Raw genomic sequence first — 26,621 nt, 5'->3', positions numbered from 1 at the left:
TTTCTACACACAGGGGCATCCAAGGGCCACAGGAAGAGCCTCACACCAGTGGTGTGGTGCACAACAGAAGGGTAGGCAAGAACCAAGGCCTCCGCATGTGAGGCTCTTTCCTTTTTAATTTCCCTCTTAGTTTTATTACATTTTATAAAAACTCAGAACCTGAAAATACAAGACTTGAGCCACATGCAGAAGCATACTCAATTTTTTAATCTGCTGTTTGGGGTTACTTTTCCTTGTTCCCAGTGGAGTTATGTTCATGCCTTTAGTCTCTTTCCAAGTGGCACTTCCTCCATGCAGCCTTCCTGAAAGCTGGCCAGCTGACTGAGTCCCTCCTGTTCCTTCCTGGAACAGTCCCCTGTCTCCCATTGCCAGTTACTTGCAGGTTTCACTTGTCTCCCTGGGAGCAGGGGTCTGTTATGCCCCTGTGTCCTGCATGTGCGTGGTGCCTGGAGTGCTCTGAAAGTCAACATGGGGGGGGGGGGACACATGTCTGGTTGCCTGTGGCAGCATGGTTGAGCGTGAAAGGCTCTGACTCTTTCCTCTTGGCATTCCGGAAGGTTCGAGACTGAAGGAAGCCACTTTCTGGCCTCATTTGTCGGCTTGGTGGCAGCTGGCATGGACTGTGAGGGGTGGTGACCAGGCAACAGAGGATAGCAGAATCTACATGTCTGGACTGGAAGTTTCAGAACTTCTTTTCCATTTTAAGTGGAAAAAACCCCTTTCTAGTTTATATTTTCCAGATTGGATAGCAGCATTGCCCATGTGGTGCAAGGGTGTTGGATAATGCCTGTGTTTATGTTCTTATTGGTTACCATGGGGAAAAAAATCAGAATAGTTGGTTTCCATGGAGATTATCTTACAATTAGTTTCTTTGAAGGTCTGGACATTGCTACAGGGTTCTCTGAAGACTCCTGATGCCATCAGCAGCTCTCTCTTTGACCACGCCAAAGGCTGCTATGAACCCTGGGTGGACCTGGATGGAGATGACCGCCCCCCGTGGTGCAAGTCCCCCGACACCAGCGTGGTGATGATTTCCTGGCTCAGCTTCCTGCCGGGGTCCCCTGGCCTGGCCTCGGCTACACAGCTCACTCCAGTCACCAGGCAGCTGGGTTTTTTTTGTTTGTTTGTTTTTGTTTTGTTTTGTTTTTCTTAAAACAAAATAAAAACCTTTGTATTGTGGAAATTTTTAAGCTGGCACAAAAAGTAGGATATTATAAGTCCCCATGTGCCCCTCATCTCACTTCAACATTTTGCCAGTCTTATTTCATCTGCCTAACCCCCTACATTTTTAGAAATTAGGAGTGTTTTTAATTCTGGATACATCATTTTACCCTAAATAAGAACTTTTCTCAGTTATATAATGGCAGTCTTATCACACCCTGCAAAATTAATAATTTCTTCATATCAAATTCTCAGTCTGTATTTACATTTTTCTGCCTTCTGTCCAGAGTTTTGCTTAGTGCTTTTTTGTTCAAATAAGGATGTAAGGAGTGTTGAAAAAAGTCCCAAATTCCCCCACCCCTTCCTGTGGCTGTTGGACATCAGAGGGGATGAGGACTCGGCCTGGAGCTGCAGTTGCCTGGGCCAGGAGTTCCTGTTTCCCTGTCTGGGGCTGTGTTGGGCTACGGGGCCAGCTACTGCCCGCTGTCCTGGACAGCCATCCACTTGGGGGCGCTGGCCATGTTTGAAGCCAGGGTGGGGGATGATATGACCTTGATTCACAGCAGCTGTCTGCAACATCATCTTCCAGGAAAGGGGAGCCCGTGAGACTCAGGGCTGGGGGGTTAGCATGGGGGAGTACTTGCAGCCTGCCAGGATTCCTCTCTGGAAGCCTTGGGCAAAGGCTGCGGGGATCTGAGCTCGTCGCCTCTGCAGGCTGGGCAGAGCCAGTGCTGGTGATCTGCCTTGGCAGACTTTGCCGGTGTCCTGTGATGCTGCACAAAATATGAATTACCGAGCTCGGGAGTACTGCCCGGGGTGTGGTCAGTGGCTCCAGCACTCTCCATTGAACTAAGTGCAAGGAGGGTTTAAAATAGCCAGCCTTTGTTCCCCTAGGTTTTAAAAATTCAACTCCAGTAGTTACAATGAGCTGTCTTCAAGTGGAACTATAAATAAACTGCTACTGTTCCTCTTTGTCGCTGAGCAGCTTCTCGCCGAGATGTCGGCTCCGCTGCTCTTCATTAGATGCTCCTCATCTGTGGGGCAGCTGCAGCCACCGGCAAGCACGGCTCACACATGGATTTCCTAGTGGCAGCAACACACTCCTTTTAATTTTTTTCTGTGTTTCATATTTGAAAGGTAAAGCAAGAGAGAAGGCAAGACAGAGAGCTATCTTACCTCTGCTGGGTCACAGCTCAAATAATGCTAATGGCCAGGGGTTGGCCAAGCTGAATCCAGGAGTCTGGAACTCCAAGTCTCCCATGTGGGTGATAGGCCCAAGGACTAGGGCCATCGTCCACTGCCTTCCCAGACGTATTAACAGGAAGCTGGAGTAGAAGCAGAGGATCCAGTCCTGGAACCAGCACTCTGATAAGGCAGGCTGCTATTACACCTCCGCCCTAACACATTGTCCTTTAAAGATTCTTAGCAGAGCCCAGTGCAGTAGCCTGGTGGCTAAAGTCCTTGCCTTGTAGGTGCCAGTTCTAATCCTGGAAGCCTTGCTTTCCTTCCAGCTCCCTGCTTGTGACCTGGGAAAGCAGTGGAGGAAGGTCCAAAGCCTTAGGACCCTGCACCCATGTGGGAAACCCAGAAGAAGCTCCTGGTTCTTGGCTTTGGATCAGCACAGCACCAGCCATTAGGGTCACTTGGGAAGTGAATCAACAGATGGAAGATCTTCCTCTGTCTCTACTCCTCTCTGTATATATGACTTTGCAAACAAAATAAATAAATCTTTTTCAAAAGGGCCCAGTGCAATACCGTAGTGGTTAAAGTCCTCACCTTGAACACACCAGGATCCCATATGGGCGCCAGTTCTAATCCCGGCAGCCCCGCTTCCCATCCAGCTCCCTCACTGTGGCCTGGGAATGCAATCGAGGGCGGCCCAAAGCCTTGGGACCCTGCACCCGCATGGGAGACCTGGAGGAGGCCCAGAAGAGCTCCTGGCTTCGGATTGGCTCAGCTCCAGCCATTGCGGCCACTTAGGGAATGAACCATTGGACAGAGATCTTCCTTTCTGTCTCTTCTCTGTATATCCGCCTTTCCAATAAAAAATAAATAGATCTTAAAAAAAAGAAAGAAAAGGTCTTAGCATCCTGAAGTTAGCACGGAGAACAAGTTGGTAGCTTTGGAATAGGGGACCTGGCAAAGGTCAGTCATTACTGATCAAGGTCAATAATGCCAGAAAGGTGTCTGTCTACATGAACCCTGTGATGTGCCTATTTGTGGTGGTGTCAGAATTTTACAAGCTGGGCCAGGCATTTGGCCCAGTGATGAGAAGCTGACTGAAAGGCTCGTGTTGCATATTGGAGAACCTGGGTCTGACACCAGGCTCTGGCACCAGCTTCCTGTTAATGCAAGAATACAGCGGTGATGGACTGAGTGACTACATTCCTGCCACGCATGGGGGAGAACTGGATTGGGTTCCCAGCTCCTGGTTTTAGCCCAGGCCTTACCAACATGGGCGTTTGTGGAGTGACCTAATAGATGAGAAATCATCTCTGTCTTTCAAATTAAAAAGAAAAAAAGTGTATAATTCTCACCTGAACCCAGTCATGTGAAACATCAGGCATTTGACAAGGGAACCAAATTTTTTCTAAAGTCTCAAAACAGCACTTGGGATTCTGGGTTGGAGTTGAGGCACCCCTTGGTGTGCTGACTTACTGTTACTCTGCACCCTGGAATGGGCCTACTTTTCTTAACACTTTTGTGGGACTGCAAGTCTCCTCATGCCTTCCTTGGCCCTTCTCTGTATATGCCTGATGCTGGCACTGCTTTGCTACCACAAGTGTGTGTTGCTGGCTGCAGCAGGTATGACAACCTGGAGGGCTTCAGTCCTCAAGATGTAGGAGTTTGGACCTGGTGCAATAACCTCATGGCTGAAGTGTCTGCCTTGAACACACCAGGATCCCATATCGGCACCGATTCGTACCCCAGCAGCTCCACTTCCAGTTCCCTGATTGTGGCCTGGGAAAGCAGTAGAGGATGGTCCAAAGCCTTGGGATCCTGCACCTGCGTGGGAGATCCAGAAGAGGCTCCTGGTTCTTAGCTCCTAGCTTCAGATTGGCTTAGCTCTGGCTGTTGCAGCCACTTGGGGAGTGAAGCAGTAGATGGAAGAGCTTTGTCTGTGACTCACCTTCGCTTTGTAAATCTGATTTTACATAAAAAAAATAAATTAAAAAAACAATGGTATGGAGGTTACTTTTCTAGCTCATGGATTCGCACAGGGACGAGGGTGGAGATGTCCTCTGGGGCTCCTTGCTGCAGTGGACATGGGTGCTGGCAGGCTCCTGACCTCTGCTAGTTTGAGGTGACTTAGCCTTCTGCTTCTAATTTCCACACCCTCCTATCTCCTTCCTGCTTCCCAAGCCTGTTGCCCATTAAGTAAGATCTATCAGCTCTACTTCTGGCTCCTAGGGGCATATTCAGATTTGAAAGAGCTTTGCCATTGCCTGCCTGCCACGGCAGCTTTTCCCTCTGTATGTGGGGAGCACTTAGAAACTTAGGGCCAGATGCAGTAGCCTAACAGCTAAAGTCCTCACCTTGCATGTACCGCAATCCCATATGGGTGCCAGCTCTAATCCCAGTGGCTCCGCTTCCCATCCAGCACCTGCCTAAGGCCTGGGAAAGCAGTCACAGATGGCCCAAAGCCTTGGGACCCTGAACCCACATGGGAGACACGGAAAGAAGCTCCTGGCTTCAGATTGGCTCAGTTCTGCCCATTGCAGCCATTTGGAGAGTGAGTCAGCAAACAGATCTTCCTCTCTGTATATCTGATTTTCCAATTTAAAAAAAATAAAGGAAAGAAAAGAAAGAAAAAAGAAAAGAAAAACTGTAAAATGAGGTAAGTGACTTAGTAGAGTGATTAAGAGTGGCTGTCCCAGCCCTGGAGTGGGAACCTCAGCTTGCCTTGGCCTGGTGTATTTAAACTAACCCACATGCTTTCAGGCACAAGTGTAATGGAATGACAGAGGGGCCTGGAGTCCAGGCACACTGCTTTTGTGGACCACTAGATCTAGGGTCCAGGGGCAGGAGCAGACATGAGGAGCTCTTATCTTCCATTTCAGACCTGCCCTTCAGTCTCTGCACAATTTAATCCAGAGGACCCCATGTCGGTTTCTGACAGCTAGGGACCTGTAGTTGAGGTGTTTTGAGACCCAGCAGTGCTGTGCGCAGGCCTGATTCAATTTGGAGGCTGGTGGACTAGTCCCGAGTCCCTGAGTCTCCGAGCCTTCACAGGTGAGCCTGCACCCCACCCCTGTTGGGGCCCGGCATGGGGCTGTGAAGAGGGACTCTGGTGCTTGTACTGAAGATGGAAGCCAGTCACAGTAACCAAATCCCCTGTTTCTGCTTGGAGGAATACTGGCAAGACTGCCAAACAGACGATTTTAAGAAACCAAAATTCCTCTTGGGTCCAAGGCTATGTTTAGAACCAGAAGTTTCCTTTCTCACTGGATTCCAGACCAGAACCCTAAATTATAGGGCAAATAAGGCTGTAATAGTTTATCTGATCTGCAAATATGTAGAGTGAATATATGACAAGGCTGCTGCTTTTACTCTTTCTTTCTTTCTTAGGTATATTTATTTTTATTGGAAAGGCAGATTTACAAAGAGGAGAGACAGAAAAAGGTCTTTCATCTGCTGATTCTCTTCCCCAAATGGCCACTAAAGCCAGAGCTGAGCCAATCTGAAGCCAGGAACTTTTTCCAGGTCTCACATGGGCACAGAGTCCCAAGGCTTTGGATCATCCTCCAGTGCTTTCCCAGGCCACAAATAAGGAGCTGGGTGGGAAGTGGAACATCTGGGACATGAACCTTTATCCATATGGGATCCTGACACTTGCAGGTATAAGAGTAGCTAGTTGAGCTTTCACACCAGCCTTGGTTCCAGGCTTATTTTGAGCCTTTTTTCCCTGCAAGATTTTTAATTTTTAAGTATTTGTTTAAAAGGCAGAGTTACAGAAAGAAAAATCAGCTAGTTCATTCCCTAAATGTCCACAACAGCCAAGACTTGGCCAAACCAAAGCCAAGAACTTCATCTGGGTCTCTCGTATTGGTGGCAGGACCTATCCACTTGGACCATCCTCCGCCTATTTCCCAAGTGCATTAGCAGGGACCTGGATTGTAAGTGAAACAGGACTCAAACTGGCACTCATGTGGGATGCTGGCATCTCAGACAGGAGCTTAACCTGAGGCACCACAATCCTTGCTGCTTCATTTGAGCTTTGATTTCGGGAAAACAGCCCTGCCCTTTTCCCCTGGATAAGCTGGGCCTCGGGTAGAGCCCAGGTGAGCTCTGTACCCTTCTCTGCTTCCCGCAACAGGGCCAGGCTGAGCAGACGTGGCTGCCTGTTAACATCCTGAGGGCAGATTGCCCAAGACAGAGGTCCGAGAGCAGGACTTGAAGCTCCTGTGTATGTGAGTCCTCATCCTCATTCAGCAGATGGCTGCGTGCAGGGAAGAGCTGAAACGGTTCAGGCCCAGGCTGTGTGTGCCCTCCAGTACTGCGCTTGGCCTTGCTTTAGCGACATGGTGACATGCTTTGGTGTTTTAAGTGGACACTGGCCAGACAGGCTGCCCAGCTGGGTCTGTACAAGAAAGTCACCTGGCAGACAGCCCAGCTCATGCCTCCCCCGCCACCACCCAACACCCCCGTTCACCTCCTTTTCCCTCACTGTCCTATATTCAGTCTGTGGACCAGATCTTGGACACTTTTGTCTGTTATATAGTGTCAGTTTCAAGAGTAGGCCAGGCAGCAGGCAAGCTCCAGTGTGAAGAGGTGAAGAGAAACAGAGAAATTGGCACCTTGAGCAGGCTTTAATCATTGTCTGCTCTACCACCAGAGGAGGTTCTGTCAGGTCTGCTCATGGTGTTGGATGGTCAAGTTCCAGCCGCAGCTGCCTGTCGGCTGACTACACTCACACCCCTGTCTTGGGCTGTGGATGAACCCCTGAGGCCTGAGAAACTGCTGCTCTGTCGGGTTGAGGCTCTGAGGCTGGCACCGCACTGAAACGGGACCATTTGGCTTTTTGCATTTGGAAAGTGATTCCCACATCTGTGGTGGATCTTATGGCCTGACCCGGAGTCTTTGGCCTTGAGGTTGGCCTGTTGATCCCAGCCTGTGGCGAGGTCGTGGCTTTTACCCTGAATGCAAGGTGTACTGGGTAAAGCCATCAACTGCAGCGCTGGTATCCCATATGGGTACCAGTTTAAGTTCTGGCTGCTTCACTTCCAATCCAGTTCCCTGCTAATGTACTGGGAGAGCAGCAGAAGATGACTCAAGTCTCTAGGCCCCTGCACGTGCTTGAGAGACCCAGATGAGTCTCCAGGCTTCAGTCTGGCCCAACCCCAGCCAATGTAGCCTTTCAGGGAGTCAACTAGTGGCTCAAAGAATCTCTGCTTCTTTTTATCTGTAACTCTGTCTTTCATATAAATAAAATAAACTATTTTTAAAGATAGTGAAAGAAAAAAAAATCTGTCAATCAAAATCTTGTGCTTAATAAACATCTTTTAGAAATTAAGGGGAAAGACTTTTATTTTTTTTTAAATTTATTCTTGATAATTTTTACATGGTTTAATTTAGGGCAAAAAGGTTCAAGGGCTACAGGAAAGTGGGTAAGATTATTATTTACACATTCTCTTTTTTTTTTTCCTGTATCTGAGGTAAAGGGGGAGATAAAGGGAGAAGCCCCACTCAGCCTCCCACCCACCCAGGTCCCCGATGTGGGGCATGCTCTGAGGGTCTTGCTCAAGTGGTTTTGATAGTTCAACAGTTATGAATTGCTGCCAATCTCGCCATTCCAAGCACGATGAAGTTGCTGCAGAATCCACTGATTGACATAGTTCATCTTAGAGTCTCCGTTTGTCCAGTTTTTCACTGCCAGCACATGGCTGGGGTAGTTGGTTGATTTGTTCTGTCCTCTGTTGTGATGTCAGGTATCCTCTGCAGGTTCCAGTAGACTGCCATATCCTCCAAGTGCACGTGATTGTATTGTCCACTGCTCTGTTTTGGCACTTGCACTCCATGGCAGACCATAGAACCTGCACTTCTCTTCATGGGTGGGGGTTCTTTATTTCAATGGAAAAATTAATTGCCAGCAAACCTGTACAGTTAGAAACATCTTTTCTATCTCTTCTTCTGGTATTCTGTTAGACATGTGTCAGCTTGATGTGTCTTGTAGCTTTTAGATGCTCTGTTCTGTGTTCATTCTCTTTAAGGGCAATAATACAGCATCCTTAGCTCAATTGAGCCCACCATAGCAGTTCTTTAGCTCCATTACTGAGTCTCTAATTTCTAGCATTTCTACTTGTCTTCCTTATAATCTCTACTTTTCTGTTGACATTTCCTGTCTGTTCATGCACGTTTTTCAGTGGAATCTTTAACATACAAATCCGCTGTTTTAAAATTCTGGGTCATAGTGCCAACATCTGGATCATCTGAATTGGATTCGACTCATTGCTTTGTCTCTTGACCTTGTTTGTTTTTTGTCTTTAATTTCCTTGCATTTTGTGTGTCTTGTAATCTTCTGAGTGAATGCCAGACATCTGGTCCAGGGCAGAAAAGATGTAACCCACAGTCCTAGCAGTTGAGTTTCATTGAGTGTTGCCTTGCACTGGATGTGGAAGAGTTTTCTCAGTGTTGTTGTCCCACCCACCTCTGTCAGCCTTCTCTGTGGGGCATCCCTCTGGGGGGGTTTGCTCTCTCCCATGCCAGGAGGAGCCTGTTGCTGGGTACCTGTCCACTGTATAGTTTGGGGAGGGGAAAGAGGGCTTTCTCTGTCATCCTGATCCAGTTTCCACCTTGGGCAGGCCCTGTGTCCCTGGGTCACAGAAGTAGGGCACTCTCGGCAGGGTTGCCTCACCCTCAGCCAAGGAGATCTCGACTCAAGATAGTTTCCTGCTTCTCCCCTAAGGACAGAGGGGTTTTTATCTCTGCTCTTCCTCAAACCCCAATGATTTTGTTCTTTAGGTAAGAAAGATTGTGGAGATGCACCCATCTTTTTGCTGTGGGATTAAGATATTTCTGTTTGACACAAGGAAGAAGTTAACATAGTATAGACCTGTGTGCAGGCATTTGGGTGAATCATGGTTGTGTTATTACTCAGCACCCTCCAAAGCTCCCAGGACCCTTGATACTGGGACACACACACCACTGGCATGGCTGCCCGCAAACGCCCTGGTTGTTTTGCACCATCATTACTCATGACCCTGATAGGAGCGTCTCTCCCTACTCCCAGTGTCATTTTCTTATCTTGGCTTTCTTGCTTATTTGCCAAGCTCTCAGGGAAATGCCCCCGCTCTAGAAGGCTGGAGTGTAGAGGAGTGGCAGCAGTGCCATGGGGAAGCAGGGCTTCTGGACTTTTGCCAAAGCACAGACTTTGGGGAGATTTCATTGCACAGGAATTCATCGTGGGGGGTTTGGCTGTTTGAGGTGCAGCCAAGTGTTCAGGAGGCCTCCTATGTCGTCAGCTCGGTGCCAGGCAGACATTCCATGGCAGGCGTGGTGGGAGAGCCAAATGAGAAGTGTCAGACTCAAGATCTGGGGCCTCCTGGCGGTATAGAAGAGCAACTGTGCTTGTGGAAGCCCAGTGACAGCCATTGTCACCTGCCAGAGGCCACCTGTCATCTGGGAAGAACCTACTCCTGGGGTTCAGACCCAAGCTTTTGTCGTTTTTGTCTTGTGCTGGGTGATTTAGAACGAGTTACTTGACTTCTCTGAACCCAGGTTTTCCCTTCTGAACAATACAGTTAATATGCTTGTTGGGAAGGACTGTTTCACAGAATGAGGTGAGGGGATACTGATGGGGGTGCCAGTGCAGCAGATGAACAACGGTGGTCACCAGGCTGCTGGCAAGCTTGGTGTTGTCATGTCTTCTGATGAGAGCTAACAAGGAGGTGGAGAAAACATGGGGCAGCCCTGGACTCCAAGATGGATGGCCCCAACCAGTCCTTCCCAGTCTGTTGTGATAAAACAGAAAGACCCTATGAAAGCATATAGTGTTGGGCAAGCTAAATGGTCCTGCATCTGCCTTCAGAAGACCACCCCACTGGGCCAGGGCACTGTGGTTGCTGTCCTCAGCGCCCCTGGAGCTGGCTCAGCTGTAACTCAGAAGAAGCGTGTCTGTCACTGCAGTCAGTGTGCTCGTTACACCCCCGCTGCTTCCAAAAGTGCAGCTTAGTTCCAGGAGGTTCTGGCCATTCTGCAGAAACACTCAGAATTTCCGTCCCTTCCAGCCCAGGCAGCAGCAGTCTGGCCCACTTCTGGCCCTCAGCCCCGCTCCAGTGGCCTTGCCTGGAGGAGCAGTGAAGAATGGGCGTCTAGGGCAAGAGTGTCCCGGGCTGGAAGTGGGACCCCTGGGAGCCGTGGGCCCAGGACTGTGAGTGTGCTGGTAACTGCAGACAGGCCCCTCGCACAGCTCAGCCTTTTGAAGGACTGACCAGGCATCATTCCCATTTTCCAGATGAAGTAGAGGACTAGAGAAGTTTGGCCTCTTTCTTGGCACTGCTACCCAGCTGGTCAGTGGCAAAGCTTTTTTTTTTTTTTTAAGGATTTACTTATTTGGAAGGCAGAGTTACGCAGTGGGGTGTGTGAGGTATAGAAATCTCCCATGTTGATTTGCTCCCTAGATAGTTGTAATAGGACAGGTTGAAGCCGGCAGCTGGGAGCTTTATCTGGCTCTCTCATGAAGATACAGGGGTCTGAACATTTTGGACCAGCTTCCTCTGCCTTTTCAAGGTATATTAGTAGGGAACTGGATCAGAAGTGAAGCAGCCAGGACTCAAACTGGCACCCATATGGGATATTGGCACTGCAGGCAGAGGCTTAACATGCTTTATGCCACAACACTGGCCCAACGGGTGGAGCTTGGATTTCAGCCACGTCTCCTGTGAGTTGTGATTTTAACTACTGCACCCTCCTGTGTTTCCCAGCAACACTGCCTGGCCCTGTGGACCCCTGTTGTGGATGGAAAGCTATCCTAGCAAGGCTGGCAAGTTTGTTTGAGGGATAGACTTCTATCTGGGCACTGAAGACTGATGGGTGTGGATTCCTGGAGAACTAGAAGAGCCTAGCCCTCCTGTCCATGGTCTGCCGGAATGGTGGCAGTGCCTAGCCAGGCTGCTGATGAAGGGCACAAGGACATGGCACCACCCATGGCTAGAAAACATTCCTCTGCCTGGGTCTCATGTTCAGCAAAGCTGGATGTGTCCACGCTCAGGTCAACGTGCCCTCGCGGGTTTGTGACCCATAGCATTAGAACACTTTTCTAATGAGCAAAAAGCCGCAGGTGGGCGACTTGTGCCATCCTGTTCCTCCTCTGCTGCTTGGGAGTCCTCTCCTGGGATGATTCAGAGACCCCAGGCCTGTTGAGGGCAGAGCATCTACCTGGGACTCGGCTGCTGCGGACAGCAGGCCAGGCTACAGGTAACCCAGTGTCATCAAGGCCACAGGCTGGGTGAGAACATGGCATCCTCAGAGAGCTCCATCATAACCAGGAGACTCCAGGGGCCTTTGCACAGTGGGCAGGAAGATGCTGGGTGGGATAGCCTTGACTGTGATAAGTGGGAAATTGGTGGGCCTTGATCTCTGTCAGTGTCCTGGGTTTTGGGGGAGCACAGGATGCTGGGGCAAGCAGGCAACAAAGAGTTCCTGATTAGGGATGCAGGGGTTGCAAGGGTAAGGAGAGGATGGGATGCCTGGCACAGGAAGCAGGTGACTGAAGGCATCTTCAGCTGTGAGTGCCCATGAACGAGAGAGACACCAGGGTGTGGAAGCAGGAGGCAGGCCACTGTGCTACCTTGCAGAGCACCCACGAGGATTGGTGAAGCTGGGCAATGAGGTGGTAACATTGGCAGTACCCATCGGTGAGGCAGCGTCTATGGGTCTCTGAGGCCTTGGGGTGGACCCCAAGTGTGAGCCATCACTGGGCATGGTGTTCCTACAGGCACCTGTAGCTGTAGGCACCCCTTCTACTGAAAATATATTCCCGAGGTTAAGTGAAGCTTCGCATGAGTGCCCAGTAGGCGTTGACTTGGTAGAGTCTGGAGCTGCAGAGAGACAGGCAGAGACAACAGGCCCCTCACAGCTCAGTGGGTTCCGACTCCTGCCACCATCAGCTGGGATAGTCACACAGAGCCTTTTTCTCTGCAGGTGATCCAGGGTCACCGTTCTGGGCAGCAGCTGCTGGGCCTTGAGGAGGGGCCTGGGGAGTCCTGGGGATAGGTTCTGGAGTGAAGCTGACCCAGAGGAGGGGTGCTGTGAGGGCCAAAGTGGGCCTTGGTGTCTCTGGGCTCACAGAGATGCTGCTGGAGGGTGCAAGCTATGTGAAGAGTCGGGAGACAGCCCACCTCCTGGAGGGCTTTTGAATAAGCTGCGGGCACTCAGGCCTGCCTGCCCAGGCCCTTACCCCTTGGCACCTCCAGCCTGGCCCCTGCCCAGAAGGTCAGACATGTGAACAGAGGCGGGAACCCTACCACATTTCTCTTCTTTCTGACACTTGGAACTGCTGGTTTTCCATTGACTCCTTCAGAGCAGATGTTGCTCTCAGTGTTTCCTCAAGCACAGAACAGACTTAAGGAACTCTCTTCTCTGTGTCTTCAGCCAGAAGAAGATTTCCGCCTGCCATCAGCCGCAGGCAGGAGTCTGGAGTCGGTGCAGAGCCAGCCGCAGGAGCCCAGCAGCCTGCCCCAGGCGCTGACCAGCACCCTGGAGCACATCGTGAGCCAGCTGGATGTCCTCACCCAGGTAGGCCGCCGGCTGAGCTTACTCAGTTGCCCACTCGGACTGGTTTGCCATTTGAACCACTTGAAGATAGCTAGCAGGAGCTGGGTTCTTAAAACGTAATATAGTGGATCTGTTTTCCATCTCAAATAAATAAAATAGCCAGACCTACCCCAGGACCCTGTTCTCAGAGCCCTTTGAGCCCTGGCCAGAAGGGACCCACTAGACTCCAAAATCACCAGTGCTGGTCATGCCAAGTGCACCCAACCAGAGCTGGCTTCATGACCAGGTGGGCACTCCCAGGACATGCCAGGAAACAACAAGCAGCTGATGGAGACTTCAAGAGCCCAGCCTCTGGGTCTGAGGCCACACCTCTCCTTGTCTTCCACACAACCTTGTGCTTCTCTATAACATACAAGTAGTTGTGGACTCTGCCTTCCAAGTTCATGGTGAGGATTATGGGTGTGTGAGACTAGACCACAGCTCAACAGATGTTAGCAGTGCCCTTGACCACCAGTCATTAGCAAGCTCCAGGGCAGATGTGGGCAGCTGGTAACACAGCCTTGTAGTGCAGTGAGTTCAGTCAAAGCCCTGGCAGGAAGCAGCAACCAATAGTGGGGGCCCTCTACATGGTACCCTGGCATCTAAGCTGTGTCATGGTTGCCCAGCTGGGGCAGCACCCTTGAAGAAAGCACATGTGAAGGCAAGGATCTGTGTGTCAGACTGGGAGGTTGTGGGACGCCTGGGAACAACACCAGGACATTTCTGGAAGCTCCCTGAGAAGGAGCGTGTGCCCAGAGAGATATGAGCAGTGTGCAAAGACTTCAAAAACATCCCACTTCAAACCCGCCCCACACTGCCTATAATGTTCTGCATGGTCTCATCAAGTGAGAGATGAGGGGAGGTGGAATTAATTTGAACCTTATAGGATAAAATTGGAAATTAAGTCTGAGAAGAGGACTAAAAATAGCTTTATTGGCTCCTGAGGAATATAGCATGAAACATTTCCTGTCGCTGCGTCTCCGGGGTGCGTGCAGAGGGCTGATGTGTTCTCAGTTCCGACGAGGATGGTAACCTTGCTAGACACACACATCACACGGGATGAGGGAGGGGTCGCCGGTGGCCACATGTCTGTGTGCTGCTGCTCTTGTCCTGCCTCCCACTGTTTAGCTCCTTTGCAAGTCCACGTGGCCAGGGGTCACCTGCCCTACAAAACCATGTGTTCCCAGATGCCGTAAAGTGAGGAACCTTCTTGATAGGCCAGTGTGTCCTAAGGAAACTTGGATTCTGTGGGTGAAACACCAGTTGGGGCCTGTTTGGCACACGGTGTGTTTGTGCTCATCTGGCCTTGCTTTCCTTGGCCTTGGCCTTCAGATGTTTTCCAGGCCCTGCTTCCTCTTCAGGACTGGGGGTGTTCACTGGGATGTTCCAGACACAGTCCGTGGACAGGTTGAGATTGGCCAGCAGAGGGCAGGTCCATGGCCGACCCCACTCTGTTGGTCACAGTGATCTACTTCAGGGAACCTGCAGCCAAATGACCACCACCATCCTTTCCAAGTGTTGTGTAGCTGGACTCCCTGCTTGGTCTGTGGATATTGGCTGCGGGCAGCCCCTGCCCCAATGTGCTGTCTGTCACTCCAGCACTGACTCCTCTTTCAAAGCCACCCATCTACATCCACTTGTCAAGTGACTGCTGAGGACCTTCAGGTCTCCATCCTGCAGACTGTGCTTCCAGGGAAGTGCCATGGGGACTGTGACAGGCAGTGGCCAGTGGGTGAGGCATGGAGCCTTCGGACTTTGGGTGACATGACCAGTGCACTCCACTAGAGGCTTACTCCCAGGAGCCTGGCTTCCTGCTGAACAGGCTGGATGTGGCCCCTTCCGCACCACTGTGGCTGTCAGATACCCAGGCTCTGTGCTCGTCAGGGCAGTTCCTCAGCAGTGCCCTAAGCAAAGCAAAGGCCTTGAGGCCAGGCAGCTCGGGGGCCTGTGGGGACATGTGGCTCAGAGCTGTTCTGCCTTTACCATGGCCTAGTTCTATGACCTGGGCAAGTCACTGACCCTTTCATGTACCTCACTTTCCAAACCTGGACGCCAGCTGCCAAGTGGCCACTTGGGAAAATTCACTGTGCCCACCTACGTGAAGTTCGTGGAACAGTGCCCAACAGAGCCCTGTGTTGCTGATGCATCAGGTGGTGCTGCTGCCACCACCATTGTCGTGATCCAAGGCCAGTGCTCAGGGCGGGAAGGTAAGGGGTGGAAAATCTTCACCATGATGCCATTCCCTGCTGCCTGCTCCAAGTCACTGCTTGGCCTCAGAGTGGAGTGGTGGGTTCCTCCCATGCACACACAAGCACTGAGTCCTGTTGGGGAGGAGGGGTGCTGCAGGAACCCCGGACCCACCTTTGTGAAGTCCCCACGGCTCAGTTGACTACTGTCAGAGCCCGGCCTCCAAGGAGGAGCAGGTCAGGTGGAAGCCTCTTGGGCCAGGCCACGGGTGCTCTGAGGTGGGGGAACCAAAGCAGTAGTCACAGAGGCTTCCTCATTGGGACTCTGAGCAAAAAGAGTAGGGACCTGACCCCTGTGTGCAGTCTGGGGTGGAGTAGAGATAGGGACATAGAGGGCTGGGACTTGGGCATGAGCAGGGCTATCACAGCCCTGCCCTTGGGAAGCAGCTTCTGTAGCTGTTCTGCCTTGTAGTCTAGAGGAAGGGGGTGATAAAGAAGCAGTGACATGGCTGGCCCTTCTGTGCCTCTGACTTCCTGAACAGGCCTACAGGCTGGGTGGCTTCCTGTAGTCCTTCCTGGGGCTAGAAGAAACCAAAGCAACCTGGGGATTGTGTAGCATAAAAATTCTAGTTGTCTAGCCCTGAGTTAGGGGCATATTGTCTTACCAAAATAATAATAATAACTCCTTAAAAAACAATGACACACCTAGAAATATCTTTTCTATAAATGCTTATGCTATTTTTCAGAAGTGTGTTTACATGGGGAAAAGAGACTTTGGAATAGTCTTGCATGTTAAATGGCCTCTCACTGCTCTCCCTAGTAGGTGCTGGCCTCCTGGGTCTTCCATTGTTTTTGTGTTAGATGGAAGGTCCTCAGAGTACAGGGATGCAATCCTGGGTTTCTGAGGCCTGCAGCTCTCTCGGCACTCTCCTTTGCAGCCCCCACTTCATCCTCTCACCTGGCGACAAATGTCATTCCACACGCAGACGGGGCTATAATTATGGCTGATCAAGCCAGTGAGGCCCTATGTGTCCCTTGCACCTACCCAGGGAAACTCCAGCAAACCAGATCCTCCTGATCTCAGCCACCGTGTGTCAGAGTGTCCTCAGCTTCTGTCATCTAACAGCTGTGGCGGAGTTGGGGGCAGCTCATCAATAAATTCTTCTGCAGTCCAGGCTTGACCTTCTGAAACCTAAGGCCCCGAATCCTTGGGCAGGGCCCTGTAATGACAGAACCCAACAGGTTGAGCCCCTGAGGTCACCAGGTGGAGAGTAAGCACCTCTCAGCTCTGGCCCACTGTTGTTTGGGAAAGACCCTCGTGAGCCTGGGAGGTTGCTGTTTGGGGTTCCCCTGGTTCCTTTGCTGAGCTCTCTAGGGCCCTGCCGCCGGCAAAGGCCATGCTCAGTGCAGCCAGGGCGTGCTCAGCTTCACACACCTCCCCCAGCTGTGGGTTTCAGGGCTGCTCTGCTTACCTAGGCAACCACGTGCCCGTCAGCTCCACCATTCAGCACCTGGCACACCTGGGGCAGGTGATATGGCTCCCAGAGCTATAGACCCCTCCTTTGTGGATGCTCATGGTTACCCGATTATACTCACCCAGGCCAGTCATGTTCTCAAGGGGGCAGTGAAGGAAAGCACAAAAGTGGCAGGAGTGGGCATACCTAGGCTTGTCAGCTGCCAGGGACCCTCCAGTGGCTATCAAGGCAGGAGGATGAGAGAGGAGAAGAAGAAGAGGTCTTTCTTGTCCTAGAAAGTGATGGAGGCACTGGGAACTGTTGAGGGGCCAATGCTGTGGCATAGTAAACTAAGCCTCAGCCTGTAGCACCAGCGTCCAAGATGAACAACAGTTCACATTTTGGCTGCTCCTCTTCTGATTCAACTCCCTGTTTATGCCTGGAAAGCAATAGGGGATAGCTCAAGTCTTGGGCCCCTGCACCCACGTGGCAGACCAAGAGGCTCCTGGTTTCACATGAACTGAGCTCCGGCCAATGTTGCCATTTAGAGTGAAGCAGTGAATAGAAGATTTCTCTATTTCTCCTTTTCTTTGTAACTCTGCCTTTCAAATAAAAATAAATCTTTAAAAACTTTTTAAAAAGAAAAGAAAAAGAGATAAAAAGAAGATTAAATCAAGAGCAGGTTTTGTTTGTATGTTTGTCTTTTGTAGATTTATTTATTTTACTTGAAAGAATTAGAGAGGGGAGAGAGAGAGATCTTTAATCTGCCTCCTCCTGGTCTCCCATATAGTTATAGGGGTCCAGGGCCTAGGGAACAGCCAGGACATGAACCTGTGACCATACATGCCGCAGCTGGAGGATTAGCCTGCCACCTCATTACACTGGCTCTGCCAGTCATTCTTTGAGTCATTCTTTAGCATGGTTTGCAGGGGAAATCTATTTCCTGACAGTGCATGCAGTTTAGATGTTTCTTTGGAGGGCTTTTTGCTCCTCATGCCCCCTTAGAAATTCTCAGGTGGTACTAGGGCTGAGGTCAGGAGTGTGTATGCTGTGCCTCCCTCATGGTGCAGGGGCTCTGCAGTGAGCCTGCCCTGAGCCTTCTAGCGAGAGCAAGTTCCTGTCTCGTGGCTGCCTGGGAGCCACTCCCCTGTTGTGCCCTCCCAGGGCTTCCAAGAGTTGCCTCAATGAGACCCCAAGGGTCCAAAGAGAAGCCTAAATCCCTAGAAGCCCCAGCTGTTCTGACCCAGCTTTTCTGCTTTGTGTCTTACTCTAGCAGGGAGGGTCTCAGTGCGGCCCATCTGTCTCTTGCTTTCCTAGGGTGGGCTGCAGAAGTGAGTGTTTCCAGCTGGCTGGATCACCAGGCCCCTCAACAGGGCTGGGCTGTCAGTAGGTGTGCAGGCAGAGGCCTGGACCCAGCACTTTTTCCCCTTGTGTGTGTTTTTTTTTTTTTTTAAGATTTATTTATTTATTTATTTATTTATTTATTGGAAAGTCAGATATACAGAGAGGAGGAGAGACAGAGAGGAAGATCTTCCATCTGATGATTCATTCCCCAAGTGAGTGCAACGGCCAATGCTGTGCCGGTCCAAAGCCAGGATCCAGAAACCCCTTCCGGGTATCCCACACGGGTGCAAGGTCCCAAAGCTTTGGGCCGTCGTCAACTGCTTTCCCAGGCCTCAATCAGGGAGCTGGGTGGAAAGTGGAGCTGCCAGAATTAGAACCGGCGCCCATCTGGGATCCCAGCACATTCAAGGCAAGGACTTTAGCCACTAGGCCACGCCGCCAGGCCCTCCCCCTTGTATTTTTGTGAGGGCACTGCAGAGTGACCTGGGGTACCCCTTGTAGGTGATGGAAACCTAGGCAGCCAGCAGGGAGAGGCGATTCCTACGATGAGCACTGCTGCCAAGTCTGTCTCCACCCAGCCTGCTTGTTGGACCCTGCATGGGTAACAGGTTTGCATGGTATCTGCAAACTGCAGAGGCCCAGGGGTCTCTCTTAGCCAAGAACGTGGGGCATGGGGCTCTGGGTGCTAACAGGAATGGAGGAAGCTGCTGTGTGTGAGGGACCTGGCGCGGACCCAGCGAGCTGTGTGGTGGTTTTGCCTCAGAAGCACACAGCAAAGTTATTTTTTACTCCAGTTTCACATCTTGCTGCTTTTTAAAAATACCAAGCCTTGAAATTCCTGCTCCAACTGTTTTTGATGGTGCCCAGGACTTCAGGCTGGCCACAGCAATGCTGTGATGTCATGTTCAGGGGCCTGTGACTCAGACTGCTGGGCCCCCAGGGTTTGGAGCTGTACCCCGTGGGAAGCAGGCGGGGAGCAGCCCAGCCAGCCCCGCCAGCCTGGGCCCCTTTGGAGGTCGAGTTCATTCAGTACCCTAGGTCACTGAGTTCTGCTGTGCTAACTAAAGCAGGCCAAGGAGCTTGCCTGTTTGCTTTGGAAGGGCGATTAGAACGTCCTGTTTGCTTTAAGAGCTGAGCCTCCCCCGTCCCCACTCCATGGTCCCAGCAGTTCCTTGTTGGATGGCTGCTTGGGTGAGTGTTCAGGTCTGTGCTGGTGGGGAAGGTGGGAGTGCTGGGGCTTGATAGGGGCTCCTGTGTCCCTCCCTGGGGAGGCCAGCTGTCACTTTCTGCCCTGTTCAGTGAGCAGTCTGTCCTCCCAAGGCCACCCAGACCAGATTTGTTAGGGAGGTGTACGGTAGCAGTCCCCCACGCATACTTACAGGCCCAGCCCTGCTCCTCCCCTAGGCGGGTGGCTCGTGACTATCTTGATACAAATGAGTCCTCTCGCATCAGCTGTACATCCAGCACTTTGTGGACTTGGGCCGGAATTGATCACCCATTCTTCTTTGTGCAAAGTGAAGAGTTGGGCTTTTGGCTGAAGTCAACTTGAAGACAGCCTGCGTGCCACCGCTTGGCGTTGGGAGAATAAGGGATCCAAATCCTGTCTGATCTGTACTGGGGAAGATGGCTGGCAATGAGCCCCAACTTCTTGTCCGCCCCATTGTTCTTCTTGGCATCTCATGCACCCCTCTGTGTTTGCAGAGCCAGAGGGGCCAGAGAGGCTGTGCCTTCTGCAAGTGTCAAGCATGGGCCTCCCCTCATGGCGTGCAGCCTGCTAGCAGCCTTGGAAAACAGGGCAAGCTCATGTTTGTCACTGCCTGTGGGGCTGGGTGGCAGCTCCCACGGGGGTCTGGCAGAAAACTCTGTGGTTTTCCATCTTTGATCCCGTCTGCGGTTGTGACGAAAAGCAGCCCCTCCCCCAGCAAAGCCGCAGATTGAAGGCCCTTGCCTGCTGCCAGATGGGCTGGGCCATGGCTTTGGTTACCTCTGGAGCCTGGCAGTGTTCATGCTCAGTCGTTCAAGATTGCTTCTGTGAAGCAGGGAGCAGGCGCAGGGCCCCGTCTCAGACAGGCTGACTCGGGGCTTATTCCCCCTGGAGGGAAGCAGGGGACTCTGGGTGATTTGCTTTTGCTCCTCTGGACAGAGAAGGCGTGTGTGTGAAGCCCCAGTGCCTGCCAAGGGCCTACATGGCTATCGACTGAGCCCTGCTGACTGGCCTTTAGCACTCTCCCCAATGAAAGGCTGAGGAGGCTGCAGTAGGCTTCCCTTTGGCCTCTTGCTCTGCCGTGGACCCTGGGCTTGTACCGTGAGAACACCCGCTTACCACATCTCAAGCTGCAAGCCATCTTCCTGGCTTGGCCTGATCACATTTTGTCCTATCTTGGTAAACTGACTACTTCAAGTGGATTATTGGGAGATTTAAACCTTTGAAGAAATGGAGGCAGAAGGGGGCCCAGGCCGCCCATGCTCCCCTTTGGAGTCAGTACAACGGAGTCCATTACTGAGTGTTCAACTGAGCCCATTACTGAGGCATCCTGCAACTGGTAGCCTGCACATGCATGGCAAAGAACATGCTAGAACCCAGGCTGGTGTCAGCACAACTGTGTCCCAGGTCTCCCTTTGGTGTGAATGATACCCCTTGGGCCTCAGGAGCAACCAGTTTTATGAATGGTGGTGAATAGGCCTGCTTTGTTTATTTGTTAGTTTTAAGATTGATTGATTTTTTTTTTTTTGCAAAGTCAGATATACAGGGAGGAGGAAAGACAGAAAGGAAGATCTTCCGTCCAATGATTGACTCCCCAAGTGACCACTACAGCTGGTGCTGCGCTGATCTGAAGCCAGGAGTCAGGAATTTCCTCCAGGTCTCCCACACAGGTGCTGGATCCCAAAGCATTGGGCCATCCTCGACTGCTTTCCCAGGCCACAAGCAGGGAGCTGGATGTAAAGTGGAGCCATTAGGCCACCACACCGGGCCTGAATAGGCCTACTTTGTGTTGCTTCTCCTATGGGACTATGGAAAGGGTTGTATTTATTTAAAAGGAACTACAGTGAAGCCATGAGAATGGTAAACTGGCTGAGATTCCTTAATCCAGCAACAGCTAATACATGGATGGAAAGCAGTGCCTCTCCAACTTCCCAAAGAGAACTGAGCCTGAGGAGAAGTGGGGGCAGGGATGCAGGAACTCCACAGAAATCCTATATTCCTGAGCTAATGTGAACTGGGCTGGGGGAGCCAAAGCTCATTTGTGGTGTTTGCAGCAGGCTGTAGGGTGGAGGGCGTGGCTAGGCAGATAATAGCCAAGCCCTGATAGGTGGGAGGAATTTCTGTAGGAACCCCTACTTCTTGGTGATCAGTTGGATGTGGTCGTGGACCCCTCTGTCCCTGCCCTCTGAGGTCCAGGCCTCAGTGCCTCGGCTTTGGCAGATTGGACCAAGGAAGAAGAGGAGGAACCAGCTACTTCCGTGCCTGTTGGTCCACTGTCCACCCCCCACTTCCTGCTGAGACCGGGAGTCTTCCTTCCACTAGGCCAGCTTGGCAGAGTTAGCACAAGGAGGTTAGGCCCTCCTGCCTGTCCCTGAACTCCCCTCATACCTGCCAGGGCCCAGGGCCAAGTTCAGGAGATGTTCCTTACCAGCCAGGCAGACTCATCCCTGGACATGTGCCCAGTATTCAGTGTGCATCTCCTGTGTGCCAGGCACCTTTATCAGCAAGGAAGGACAAAGCCTGCACCCTGGTGGTGCTGCTACTATACTGGTGCCAACAGGCTGTTGAGGCCCTGCGTTTACATGCCCCCGCCCACCCGCCCAGAGGCCCCTGTGCCAGACCATTAGGCACTGGGCAGTCAGTGTCTGTGACTGAGCAGCAGAAACTTGGGTGGTGGGCCGGGCTGGCTTCTGTAGCCCCTGATAACCCCAACACATGGCCTACCATTAGCAAGGCATGTCCCTCCATGTGTGCATGTGACATACACACACATACACACACACACATATATACCAGGAAACAAGGCAGAGTGAGGCCAACACAGGGCCCAGCAGCCTTGCTCTGTTTTAATAGTTCATAAGACCCTCACGGCAGAGAGTCCCCTTTTATTACATCTGTTTTAGATCTTCAGGATTTCAGTGAAGTCAAAACCAAGCTACAACGGAGATTAATTCCACATTTTCCGTGTTTGCAGAGAAACCAAAGGAGATTGTATGGCACAGTGGAGACCCGCATGGATGCTGGTGGCCAGCCCCTGCACTCCTCCCTGGCCTGCCCCAGGTGGCCCCCAGTGATGGGGCAGGATAGCCCCTGAGGAATCTGACTCCTGTGTTGGGGATGAAGGTGGCTGGAGAAGCCCTGACCCCCTCCAGGAGAACCTCCTGGGAAAGACACATTCACCCAACCCTGGAAGTGATTAAAAGGAACTTGCTGTCACGAGAGAGTTTGAAGCAGCAGCCAGACCACCATGTGCCCTGATGGCTCAGACTCTCCTATGCCTGATCACAGGCCAGCCTCCCTGACACCCTACCTGTGCCTAGGGCTTTGCCTGACCTGTTTCCCAGGACATGGCCAGGGCAGCGGCTGGGGCAGTCAGGTTGCCCACAGTGTACACTGTGCCAAGCTGGCCCACAGCACATGCTGCATAGCTGTTTATTGTAGAAATGAACATTCAGCTGATCCTGGGAGAAATGGGTTTTATAAGCAAAATGCATTTCAGGCAGGTAGCTGGCCCAAAGCCACACAGCAAGGTAAAGGTCAAGTTTAAATTAAAACCCAAGCCACATAGCTCCTTAGCCTGTGTTTGTAACACATAGGCCAGACGTCCCTACTTACCGGCCATCCCACTGTATTTCCTAGGGGCACACACGTGCTATAGCCACAATACCCTGGGAAGAGGGGAAGGCAGGCATGGGCTAGGAAGGGTGTCTTAAAAGAGAGGAGCTGGTACAGGCCGTGTCGCTGAGGTTGGGCTGTGACAATGGTGTTAGGACCCAGGAGTTGGGTCTTCATTCCTGAATTCTTGGACAGGAATGGGATAGGCAGAAACATGGTGAATCTTCCATCTGGTTCCCAAGAGCCAGCCCTACTCTGGGTGTTGGTCCCCAGCACCTCTGTTGGATCCTCCCTGTAAGGCCCTATACTTCACCCTGTGAAGAGTCAGACTGCCGCCTTGCTGACATCATCCTGACCTGCAGGGCCCCTCAGCTCACCCTAACCCCTCTGTCTCTTTCAGAGAGCTAGAGATGGGACAGCCTGACCTGAGGAGTTGTGGAAGGCAGCTGGGCACACATGGGCACTCTAAGTACCAGCTGCCAGGGCCACCCTAGGCCAGAGTGTAGCAAGACATCAGGGTGACCCCTACAGCCCAGGCCCGGGACTTCCTCCAGCAGGCCTAGGTCTGGGCTCCACACCCAGACCATGGGGAGGGTTACTTCCTCCTGGCTCAGCAAATGGGAGGAGCCTGTGGAAGGCTCTAGAAAGCCTTCCTAGAAAGCAGGAATTCTGGGAAATGGACCTCTCTCCCAGTCACTTTGACCATATAGGCTGTCCAGCAGCAGAGCCCTGCACTCGCAGCTCTTCCTTCTGCTTCCCTTTGTGCTAAGTAAGGACCTGGAGCCAACAGACTCCTGGGCCGGACAGGGATGTTTTCCTCATTGACACCTGGCCCCAACCCAATCCTCCTCAGAGCCTCTTCTTTTTTTTATTATCCAGGAGTCAGGAACTCCATCCGGGCCTTCCAGTGGGTGGCAGGGACCCAGCACTATAACCATCATCTGCTTCATTCCATGGAGTGTTAGCAGGGAATTGGGTCGGAATCTGAGGGGCTGGAACTGGAACCAAGCACTCCAGTATAGGAGGTAGGCATCCTAAACAGTGGCTTAGTGTGCTGTGTCTGGCCTCTGCGCCTCTAGATACAATCAGGTGAGAGGTCCTGTAGGTCAGGGCTCCCCGGGAAGGTCAGTTCTCCTTTGCCTTTGATAAAGGAAACTCAGAGGCTAGAGGGCTGAGGAAAGCCCATAGGCATGTTTGCCTCGGCAGGGTTTGTTGGCCCTCCTGCGCAGGGGTGGCTTTGTCCCTGGGCCTAGCAAGGAGAAGCCCCATGGCAGAACTCCTAGGGCTGGACCAGGATAGGAGGGCAAATGAGCAGCTGGCACTAGCCAGGCTGGGTCTCAGTGTCTGCCTGGGTCACCTGCATGGGCTCTGGGACTCTGGGTGGGGCAAGGGAACACTGAGACAGCGCATGCTTACCAAGTCCAGTGGGGTGCCAGGCACTGGTATGGGCATGTGCTCTCTGGTTGCTGCTCTGAACTGATGGATGCATATCACACATTGCAGATGAGGCTGTGTGAGATGGCCAGACTAGCCCTTGCCAAGGGTGCCTCAAATACCCACATGCCATACCCAAGGCCCTCTCCCCTCCCCCCCAGCCCAGGCAGACTCTTGCAGGTGGTCCACTGGCTGTCCCCCTCACCACACCAGCTGCACTGCGCTGACAGTCGCCACTTGGATGCCCCAGTGGGGCCTCTCGGCCAATGAGGAGACTCTTCTCCTTGGACATGGGAGAGAAGCACCTGGTAAAATTCCAGACCAGACTGTGGGTTCAGCCTCACCGTGAGGAGTGACCGTGCTACAGTGGGGTCGGGTTGGTAGGAAAACTGTGACACCAAGGTTCCCAGGCCCACAAAGCCCAGAACCTCCTGTCTGCCAGGCACCCTCCCCATTCAGATGGAGCACAGTGGGACCCAGTATGGCAGAGGAGACTTGAGGGCAGGAGAGACAGGGGAGGCAGATGACCCAAGTCTCTGGAGCCTGGCTGGCAACAGGAACGCAGGTCTGAGGAATAGGGAGCACTGGTCTATACCTCTGCTGTTCAGGCACCGCCACTTGGGGCTGGCTATACAGTTGGTGATGCATTTCTGCCCAGGGGAACTTCCCGCCAACAGGTCTGGTGATCACATAGCCCCCTAAATGGAAGATGGATGCCTCACAGGATTGCTTGGAGGCCCCAAGTTGGGTGGGCTTAGCACGTTATATATGTCTCCACATTTGGAAATTAGGTTCCCGTGAAATGGCTTTTTAAAAAAAAGCAGCAGGCTTGGCTCCCCACCATGGCCTTGGGTCCAGGGCCATTGGAAAAAGTCTGGGTGAAGAATGTTTCACGCCCGTGTGAGTCTTGCAGCAGTGGTGGAAACTTCCAGCAATGCAGGGCCAGGGGCTGTTTCTGTTGCCATTTTCCAAGTTACAGACACATGTGCACAATCATACATATGCGCGTGCATACACACACGACTGACTTGCCTGCATGGGGGGATACGGCCAGCTTTTCCAGCTCTGCCCCTTAGTGCATTGACTTTCCCAGGGCCAGTCCTGTACCTGGTTCGGTGAGTTAAGGGCCAGGCGGAGCATTGCCCTGGCAGTAGATGTCTGTGTATGCCGCTGGGAGAACACATAGCAGCCTTAGAGACTGCCTCCCATAGTAGGGTCCTAGGGATGAGGGTAAAACTTCTTGAGGGCCATTAATCTGCCCTCCCACCCCATGCCCCTTATCCTGTGTTGGGTGTGGGCCTGGCATACAATGGGCACTCAACAGTCCCTGGTGAAGAATAGGAGGTGATGGGTGGAGCTGCCCCCTGGTCAGAGCGGGGTGGTGATTTCAGGCAGGCTGTGTAGGCCACCCCTATGGGGAGGCATGTGGGCTCCCATTGTTGCTGTTTGCCTGCTGACACTGTCCAAAACCATGAGAAATGGGTAGTTTTCTCCAGCATGCCTGGGAGTTTGGCAGGTCTGCAACACTGGCCCCTGCCCATGAAGCCTGGGAGCCCCAGAGGTAGGGGCAGGCCATGCCACCAGCCACCATGCTGGGTTTGGTGAGGGGATTGAGGGCTCAGCTACAGGAAGACAGGCATGGTCTTCATGGTTGATGTGGGCCAAGCAGCATGAAAACTGAGACCTGCATCAGGGGTCCAGGACTATGTGCTCCCTGCGGCCTTTGCCCCTTCCTCAGAGACCCCCATGCAGCACATTCCTGCAGTGGTCCGCCTGAGCTCAGGGGACTGCCCTCTCAGCCTGCAGCCCCTGGCCCCTGGTGAGGCCCCTCCAGGTGGGGAAAGGAGGCCCCTGAGCTGGGGCTAGGCCTGGGAGCAGTGCCTTCATTTGGCTTACACTTTGCTCACGTCTGTAGTGGAGACGGCTAAAGCGGTTGGACAGAGCCCCGGCTACCTGCAGCTGGTTCTGCCTCTGCACCAGCCCCCAGGGCCAGGTCTTCCCGATTCTTGGGTTTGTCTTGAGAAGTAATCAAAAACAGTGGGACCTGCCCTCTGCCTTCCCTTCCTGTGTCCCACCCCTGCTCACAAGCAGTACAAATCCACCCCCTGGAGCCAGGAGTGGGTGGGAAGGTAAGAGTTGTACCACCCACAACCACGAGAGACAGGGAACCAGGCAGGACCCCCAGGCGTGTGGGCAGTGGGTAGAGGCAGGCAAGCAGGGCAGCCTGAGGCCTCCAAGCTGCGTCCCTGACGGTCACCTGTCTTGCAGACGGTCTCCATCCTGGAGCAGCGGCTGACGCTGACGGAAGACAAGCTGAAGCAGTGTCTGGAGAACCAGCAGCTAATCATGCACAGAACAACACCGTGATCATGGGAGCACGAATCAGAGCACAGTCGATTTGGGGGGTGGCAGGCCAGGGATTTGTACCATGGGACTTGGATAAATAAAGGGGGGAAGGTTTCAACTCAG

At 52.3% G+C, this 26,621-nt stretch overlaps 1 protein-coding gene across 2 annotated transcripts in view; it reads left to right on the top strand.

Annotated features, from left to right (window-relative positions):
• POC1A (POC1 centriolar protein A) overlaps nucleotides 1-26,522 on the top strand; it is a 60,891-nt gene extending 34,369 nt beyond the window's left edge. For both annotated transcript variants that reach the window (XM_040994581.1, XM_040994580.1), the window contains 2 exons: nucleotides 12,754-12,897; nucleotides 26,421-26,522. In XM_040994581.1, the coding sequence (XP_040850515.1) occupies nucleotides 12,754-12,897; nucleotides 26,421-26,519 (243 nt within the window). In that variant the 3' untranslated portion in view covers nucleotides 26,520-26,522. The remainder of the gene's footprint in view (nucleotides 1-12,753; nucleotides 12,898-26,420) is intronic.
• Nucleotides 26,523-26,621: the final 99 nt, after the last annotated feature.

This window comes from Ochotona curzoniae, unplaced genomic scaffold, assembly GCF_017591425.1.
Source record: "Ochotona curzoniae isolate NIBS_2020 unplaced genomic scaffold, NIBS_Ocur_1.0 contig_908, whole genome shotgun sequence".
NCBI lineage: Eukaryota > Metazoa > Chordata > Mammalia > Lagomorpha > Ochotonidae > Ochotona > Ochotona curzoniae.
The sequence above is the reverse complement of the archived record's forward strand: the minus strand, read 5'-3'. Positions and strand labels throughout refer to the sequence as shown.